Here is a 7,833-nt window from a genome sequence, read left to right on the forward strand (position 1 = left end):
CCACCCCGCCCAGGACTGGCTGGCGTCTTGTGCCTTCGTCCCACTGTGCTCCGGCTCTCCCTTTTGTGATCCTTTTGTGTCTAGTTTTATCGTTCATATTTATTCATGGCAACGATTCCTCCACAAGCCGGGGTCCGGGGGTCCGGTTGCTAGCCAATGTGCCTTTCCTCCGTCGCCGCACCGTCACAGACACACACACACATGACAACTTAAAACAACGAAGCCCGGATAATTTTACCATGCCGGGACAAATAAACGAGCAATTTTCCATTCCAAAATTTTCCACCCAAGCCATTTCCAAATGCGGGGCGGACGGAAACGCGTCATACCGGGCAAGAAAAGACCGGAACGGGTGACCCCCGGGGTGTTTGTGTCTGTGTTTGTTCCGGGCCAGTTGGGGGAGTTTCACTCCTACAAACAGTACACATTGTCATCGGTGTTATGACATTCGCTGCGCTACAAAGAACAAGGGCAACATAACATTAATCGATTCAAACAGACACAGGCCGAGTATTTTTAACAGAAAAAGTATCGCAATCATTACCTCAATCCATGGTTCTATAGACTTGATCAGGACAGATTCAACTGACAATAGAAACAATTAGCAAACTAATTCCAACGACTCACCATGAATAACCAGCTCCGAATCACGATTCACCTCGTACAAACGGATCGCCTCGTCCAGTTCCGTGTCCGACTGGATGGTGCATGGATCGTTTTCCTCATCAACCCACTTCATCGTAAACACCTACAGAGATAAAAAAGAAAATAAAAAAACAAGCGTTAAATTATGCGATTCTCACACCTTTCTACACCCACAACGTCCATTACCTGATCGGGCGAAAAGCGACAAATTTCGCGCATCTCCCGGCAGAGACCGTCGTACGTGATGCTCTCGTCAATGTAGGTGATCATCACCTCGCCATTGTAGGCTATCTTCACCTTTATCTCGTGGCCACTGCCCCCTCCGCCGCCACTGTTGTTGCTCTCGTTGGCGATTTGAATCGGCATGGTGCTGTCTGTCACTTTGCGACCAGACCTGCCTCTACCCGATGTACGGTTTGGTTTGAAGATTATTGAGATAGGATTCCTTTACCAAATGTGATGTTTAGTGCTGCCCTCAGCTCAACGATACTGTCATCACTAATCGCGAGGAAGCTGCCAAGGGCTGATGACCAGCGTCCGAAAGCTCTTGTTTCGGGTCAGTCTTCAGATCGGTTTTCTCTAGGTTCGTACGAACTTGGAACCCACTCGTTTGACAGTGTTACACAACCAATTTCTCGTTCAACAGGTGCATCTTCTACAATCGCATTCACTCTCACCACAGTTACGGTTCGTTACAGGCACTAATGTTATCTAACAGGCGATACGGCGTTGAAGGCTCTTGACAGGCAGTCCAATAGGGAGAAAAAGGCTAAAACGATACAAAAGATAGTAGGAAAAGGGGTTAAACATTGTGTAGGTAATGGTAAAACATTCATAGCTATATGTAGGAATAAACACAACAACGCGTCGTCACGACCTATGATATTCGAAGATTGGTAATGCGCACCATACCACGCTCCGGGTTAACACCACGATGATAATTGCTGCCCTATTCTCGCCCTAACTCAAGAGGCTGCTCATCTGACAGTCTCATGCTAGAACCACTTTGTTGTTGAAGTATAATACAAATAACTTAGTTGCGTTTCCCTCTAGAACTCGACTCATTTTTGCGTTGAATTTGTTATCTAAACCTAAATAATCTAAATATCACATCGGGAATGAAAGTCTTATCAGTAACAAATGATGAAAAGGCGATAACAGTGCTTTGAAATAATTTATCAAAAAACATTCAAAATTATTTCCGTTTTACTTTTCAAACAATTGCCGCCCTAACGATCATTAACATGTAATGTTCCACCGATGAAATGAATATTTGCCCAGACAATATAATATGTGTGTGTGTGTGTGTTTGAGCGCGCATTCACTTTTATGGCAAATTCTCCGCGCTGCGACAGACCGATACGCGCGGCAGCGTTGGCGGGAATGTCTGCGCAAAAACAAAAATGCAGAACAATCTGCGTACCAAACAAACAAATGATAACCGTTTCCATTGCCTCCCCTCATAATGATGAAACATCCTCAAACACTGGCGGCTGCCTGTTGATGAACGGCCACTCGGTGTGCAAAGTGTGTAGAACTTTACAAGATAAAAGCCAACGAAACTAACCCTTGGAAAGGCTTGTGCAAAACAGGACAAATATTATTATTATTATTATGATTACTATCATTATTATAGTAACAATATTAATAAATTATTGGACAAATGAATTTAACCAAGTTTAGATAGCTTTTCCCACAATTTACAGTCAATCATATGAGAAACCTTGAGTTACTCTATCAAATAATACTGTGTTACACATTAAATATAGCATCGCATTAATTTACGTTAAATCACAAGTTAGAAAGAAGCTAAATAAAAAAATCATTTTTTTAATTTTTTTTTTCATTCTTGCCCATGCTAACTCTTGTTTGACCATTCAAGGGTAGGCAAACGCCCGCAAACACCAACAACATCGTGCAGGTCTTTCCACCATGAGCATTTTTGGACTGTGGTCGGCTATAACTGCGCGTACTAATTATGGCCACCCCCACCACAGCTGTGTACATACCCCCCCCCTCCCCCCTTTCCCTCCACGCCAATTCTTTCACATTCTAATGCCATCGAGCACCATCATGAAAGCAGCAGCAGCAAGAATGTTAGCAACAGGCGGCATATTATAACGTGCCGTTGGTGCGGTGGTGTGTCAGTGTGTGTGTGTGTGTGTGTGTGTGTGCTAAAAAAACCAATAGCAACACACACACACCCCGAACACGAACGCAACAAGAAGAACTATCTTTCTTTACCCGGGTCAATAAAACACACTTCCTCCCCGCGTGCTCCGCGTGCTTCCTCTTTTCCCCACCAACAGCCCCAGCAGGGGCAGCCATACCATACCCGATCGGCGTTACATTGGCAGCAAAGTGTGTGGTAGTACCGGTACTTCATAAGTTTCCTTTTCTTTTCCCTTTTCTCCCCGCCCCAACCTCTCTCGTTGCGACTGTGGGGCTTCTGGTCCGTCTGTTTGCTTTTCATCTGCCAGACCGGCGGCCTGCTGCTGCCGGTGTGTGCCGTTTACCGCAGCATATCTCGACCGTACGCGGCGTGTGTGTGCATATGACTTGTGCTGGACAAGAAAAATAAATTACACTCCGTGTCGCTCTCCTGCACCAAGCGTTTGGGGTTTGTATGGGGGTCGGGGGGTGCTGTGTGTGTGTGTGTGTGTGTGTGTTACGTGGAAATAGACCGCACATTTGTTCCCATTTGTGTTGCCTGCTGCTCTGTGCCCATCTGAAACCCCTTTAGGGTGGTGGCTAGTGTGCAATGGATATATATTGTTATCGTGACATGCGACCCTCCCTTGCCGGTAGTGCACACAAATGGGGGAAATGAAAGGTGCACCGAGGCCATTGATGGGAACTGGAAAGGATTCCACGGGTATTGATTTTTGGTGGGAATTATTGATCGAGATTGATTATGTAAAGCTGATTGAAGAAAAAAAACATAATTCTTTATCTTCGAAGCGAACAAAAACAGTCAGTAATCAAGGAAAAAAGCAATAAATTTGACCAGACCGTTAAAGACAAAATGGCTAAAAAAACTTATATTGACAAAAATACTAATGATCTTACAGGGGTTTTCAGCGGTTCTCACAGTTGTGGATACTTCCTTAACTCTATTTTATTGAAAGTGAACATCATATGATGCAAATTGGACTCTATGACACTCTGTTTGCACAGGATCCTTGGAAATCCTATTGGATTTGTCCAACAACGGTGCTATATAGTCCAATTCCCATTTCATTAAGTTCATTTCCTATTGAGAAAGTGTTAAAAAAGTGTCCAACAGCTATGAGAGTTCCTAGAAATACCTGTCAGCAAGGCATCACATGTTGTCACGATCAGAACACCTTTATAAGTAGAATTTGTGAGATTATTTCGCATTTTATTAAAGTTTATTTAATAATAAATAGAATTACATATTTAATGCTTTATTTCATTTTGATATAATGCGATAAATGTTACATATCGAGCCAGCAAAACTGTTTAAAATAAAAAATGCAGATTCCTGTAGCATCTTCTTACGTTATCGGAGAAGAATTACTTCGCCAAGAATGAAACAAAGAGAACAGGAATACGCTAAATGAATAGAACAAGCTTCATCTCGTTTGTAAATCATGTCATCAACCGATCAACCTTGCCGCTTCCGTGCAATTCCGTGTCATTCCGTGAGTCATCGATCACAGCAAATCCAGCACTAACAGAATGTGTGGTGCACGATCTACCTACTCACTCAGCAAAGGTAGCACAGCGCATCGTCTAGTAGGCGTTCGGTACACCCGGCCAATGCGAACGCGAACGGTAAAGACGACTGCAACATGGCAAAGAATGATTGGCAAGGGCAGAAAAGGGCCCAAGCATCGTACCGGAACGGAGCGGACGGGGACTGACCCATAAATAATGCCCCCTCACACATGAATGGTATGGAACGCCACTGTGCGCAAGCCGAGGTAGTGGGCTTGAAGCTTTTTAGAGAAGGTGCTATACATCTATGACAAGCAATGGCTACTTACCACTATGTCTATGCGCGTACGATGATTTTGTTCTGTTGTGCGCAGTGGACGAAAAAAAAGGTTCTCCACAGTTGGCCGAGGTTTACAACAACACTCCTCCCTTTTTGATGATCAGATGACGTCACTAGTAACGTTCGGATGCGTTTAACAGGTGGCTCCCAGCACTTACTATCCGGTCAGTCGGTTTCTCTCCGCACCGGTCACTCCGTCTTCTTCCCTTGATGGTGGTGCACAGTGCGTGATGTTTTCCTGTATTCACGTCACACACTTCCCATACACTTGCGGATAGTCGTTTTATCATTCACACACAGTTCCCCTTATCACAACCGAAATTCCCGTAACCGTGGTCACTGGTGTAAACAAAAGAACACATACACACGCACACAACTCTACTTGGGCTCCAATATGCGTACGAAAGGCACGATCGAACGGTACCAGCTCGCTTGCTCTCCGGTACGGCGGCCACCAAGAAACAAGAACCACATACACACACACAAACCCGCGCGCACAAGCAGCAACCGTGTCAATGCGTTTTCATCCCCCCTCCTTCAGACTGTTCCGATACAAAGCGGCCCCTCCGCACACACACACACACACACACACACACAGATTCGGATCGTAACGGGAGGGTAATTAAACCGGAAACGCACCGAAAAACGGATGTATATACGTTGCCCCAAAAAACACTCTAAAAGCGCACACGCCGCACACTATTGCATTCGCGCTCAATGCACTCTACGATCGTACCTCACCCTCTTGCCACGATGATGATGGCCACGAACAGTGCCACAAAGGCTCACGGTAGCGGTAGTGCTCGACGTCCTCCCTCCCTGGGGCGTTTTTGTACAATTTCTATCTCATGCAACGTTGCATTCCGATACTCACCGCCGAAAAACGCAATAGATGCCGGACAGTGTTTTAGCACGCACGAAACTGAGACAGAACACAAAAAAAAGGCGAGAATAAACACGCGCACAACAAACGACTCCGTTCACAGCGGAATAAAACATACGCACTGACAGCTGACAGTTTTGGACGCGTTGACAGCGTCGCTCTGTCTCGCTCTCTTGGCCAGCCTTTCTCGCTCTTGGCTTTTATATGGAATGAATTGCGTAGTTTTCGCAGAAATTCTACTATCGTGCTGAGTGATGCTACAATACGCAAGGAACCACACGATGTAACTTTTTTTCTGGAATTTTCACTCTCTTTTTCCGTTATTTTGCTTCCTTCCAAATCATTCCGCCCAACGGACCAAAGGGGATATTTTTGAGCTGTCAAAACCCATCAACAAAAAATATCCCAATTCGGTCCAGCTCGGAAGGAGGTTCGACGAAACACGCACGATTAATGGAAAAGTTTACGAATTTTGGTGCATAAATTATTGCGTGCGAATGTTTTACATACTGGTGGAAATGTGTGTATTGTAGTTCAAGCCTTATTTGCTGTAATAAATTTGATTGAACCTCATCGGAACAGAAGACATGAGGTTTATGTAACGTCGGTAGCGGCAAAACAACGAGGTGAGTTATCGTTTGTTGAAGCTTTTCTAATTATCATGTTTGATTAATTTTATGTTAAAATACACTGAATACTCTCGTTTCGAATAGTTTCATCATATTGCTTATGCCACACTTGCTTTTAACCGCGTTCGGAAGGCTCTTCCTCCTCCCAAAAATTACCCAAAACAAACCATCCACAGGGTGTCTCGGAACGCTTTCCAAGAACCGTCCCGTATTGCTCTGTTTGCTGCACTGTGCATTAAAACTTTCATTTCCATAAATTCCAATTCCAGCTCCCTGCACCAGTACGATGACGTCTATGACATTTGGCCAGAAAAAGTTTATCCCGACCGCACCGGAAAAGGGTAGCTTCCCGCTGGACCACGGCGGCCAGTGCCGGAAGCTGATGCTGTTCTATATGCGCTGCCTGCGAGAGAACGCCGACGATAATTCTGCCTGCCGGGAGGAATCGAAAGCCTACCTGCAGTGCCGCATGGATCACGATCTGATGACACGGGAAGACTTCTCCAAGCTAGGCTACAGCAGTGAGAAAAGCAGTGAAAACAAACCGGAACAATCTTAACGTCCCTAAAACACAGCAACCAGAAATAGAGTTTAAGCACCGGGTCTCGTGTAGTGCATTTTGTCATTGAACGTTGTTAGAAGAAGCTCTGTGAATAATACCCTCGATAATAGTAAACCAATAGCACCGAATCGAAATGAAGGTGAAGAAAAACATCCTCGTCGGCTGTACCGGAAGTGTGGCCACGATCAAGCTTCCCCTGCTGGTGGAAAAACTGCTCCAGCTGACCGAGTTCGAGGTGGAAGTACACGTGATCGTCACCGAGCATGCCCGGCATTTCTTCTCGCCGCAGGATCTGCCGGCCGCGGTCACACTCCACACGGACGCGGAAGAGTGGACGAGCTGGCAGAAGCGGGGCGACCCGGTCCTGCACATCGAGCTGGGCAAGTGGGCCGACCTGCTCGTGATTGCACCGCTCGACGCTAACAGCCTCGCCAAGATGGCCAACGGGCTGTGCGATAATTTGTTGCTCTGTACGACACGCGCCTGGGATCCGACGAAACCGTTGCTCTTCTGTCCCGCGATGAACACGCGCATGTGGGAACATCCGATTACGGCGGCACAGATCGGTACGCTCAAGTCCTGGGGCCACCGGGAGGTGCCGTGCATTGCGAAAACGCTCATGTGTGGCGATACGGGGCTGGGTGCGATGGCCGAAGTGGATACGATCGTCAGCACGATCAGGGACACGCTGTCGATGGAGCAGAGTTGAGATTTAATGGAATAAATGGTTATGTTTCTTTTTTTCTGAAATCTTCTCCGTTCTTTCTTTTTGAATTAACAACAACAAACTACAAGGATTCTTTTTTACATAATTTCTTTGTCAATCTCGTTCTTTATTGCTACCACAAATGTAGCATCACACTCGTTTTTTCTGTGTTTTTTTTGCTCTATTTTTTCACTTTCTTTTTGCTTGTGTTAGAGGTTCACTGAGTCACAATTCATCCTCTTCTTTTCTGTACCAGTTACTAACAGGAGTGTTTTCATCCTACGCAAACACCCTTTTTTATTGTGTCGGTTGGTTTGCTGTTCCGTGTTTTGCTTGTGTTTTGTTGCGTTGAACCGTTTAGTGTTTAGTGATAATAAATTACATTAC

At 45.4% G+C, this 7,833-nt stretch overlaps 3 protein-coding genes across 4 annotated transcripts in view; 2 read left to right on the forward strand and 1 right to left on the reverse strand.

The window, feature by feature from the left end:
• LOC121598524 (atypical protein kinase C) overlaps positions 1-5,684 on the reverse strand; it is a 104,739-nt gene extending 99,055 nt beyond the window's left edge. Inside the window, exons 1-3 of one of the 2 annotated variants that reach the window (XM_041925516.1) lie at positions 4,656-5,684; positions 832-1,414; positions 628-748 (exon numbers count right to left, since the gene is read on the reverse strand). In XM_041925516.1, coding sequence (XP_041781450.1) covers positions 628-748; positions 832-1,011 — 301 coding nt within the window. In that variant the 5' untranslated portion in view covers positions 1,012-1,414; positions 4,656-5,684. The remainder of the gene's footprint in view (positions 1-627; positions 749-831; positions 1,415-4,655) is intronic. The other variant, XM_041925519.1, reaches the window with a different exon arrangement.
• A 105-nt stretch (positions 5,685-5,789) lies between these two features.
• Positions 5,790-6,737, forward strand: LOC121598530 (cytochrome c oxidase assembly protein COX19). Its single transcript, XM_041925527.1, has 2 exons — positions 5,790-6,175; positions 6,448-6,737. The coding sequence occupies exon 2, from the start codon at positions 6,465-6,467 to the stop codon at positions 6,735-6,737; it is 273 nt and encodes a 90-aa protein (XP_041781461.1). The 5' UTR covers positions 5,790-6,175; positions 6,448-6,464.
• Positions 6,738-6,873: 136 nt separating this feature from the next.
• On the forward strand, positions 6,874-7,490 carry LOC121598529 (phosphopantothenoylcysteine decarboxylase). The gene has a single exon (XM_041925526.1). It carries the CDS (start codon positions 6,874-6,876, stop codon positions 7,447-7,449), a length of 576 nt encoding a protein of 191 aa, XP_041781460.1. The 3' UTR covers positions 7,450-7,490.
• The last annotated feature ends 343 nt before the right edge of the window (positions 7,491-7,833 follow it).

The sequence above is a fragment of the Anopheles merus genome, chromosome 3L (assembly GCF_017562075.2).
Source record: "Anopheles merus strain MAF chromosome 3L, AmerM5.1, whole genome shotgun sequence".
Classification (NCBI taxonomy): domain Eukaryota; kingdom Metazoa; phylum Arthropoda; class Insecta; order Diptera; family Culicidae; genus Anopheles; species Anopheles merus.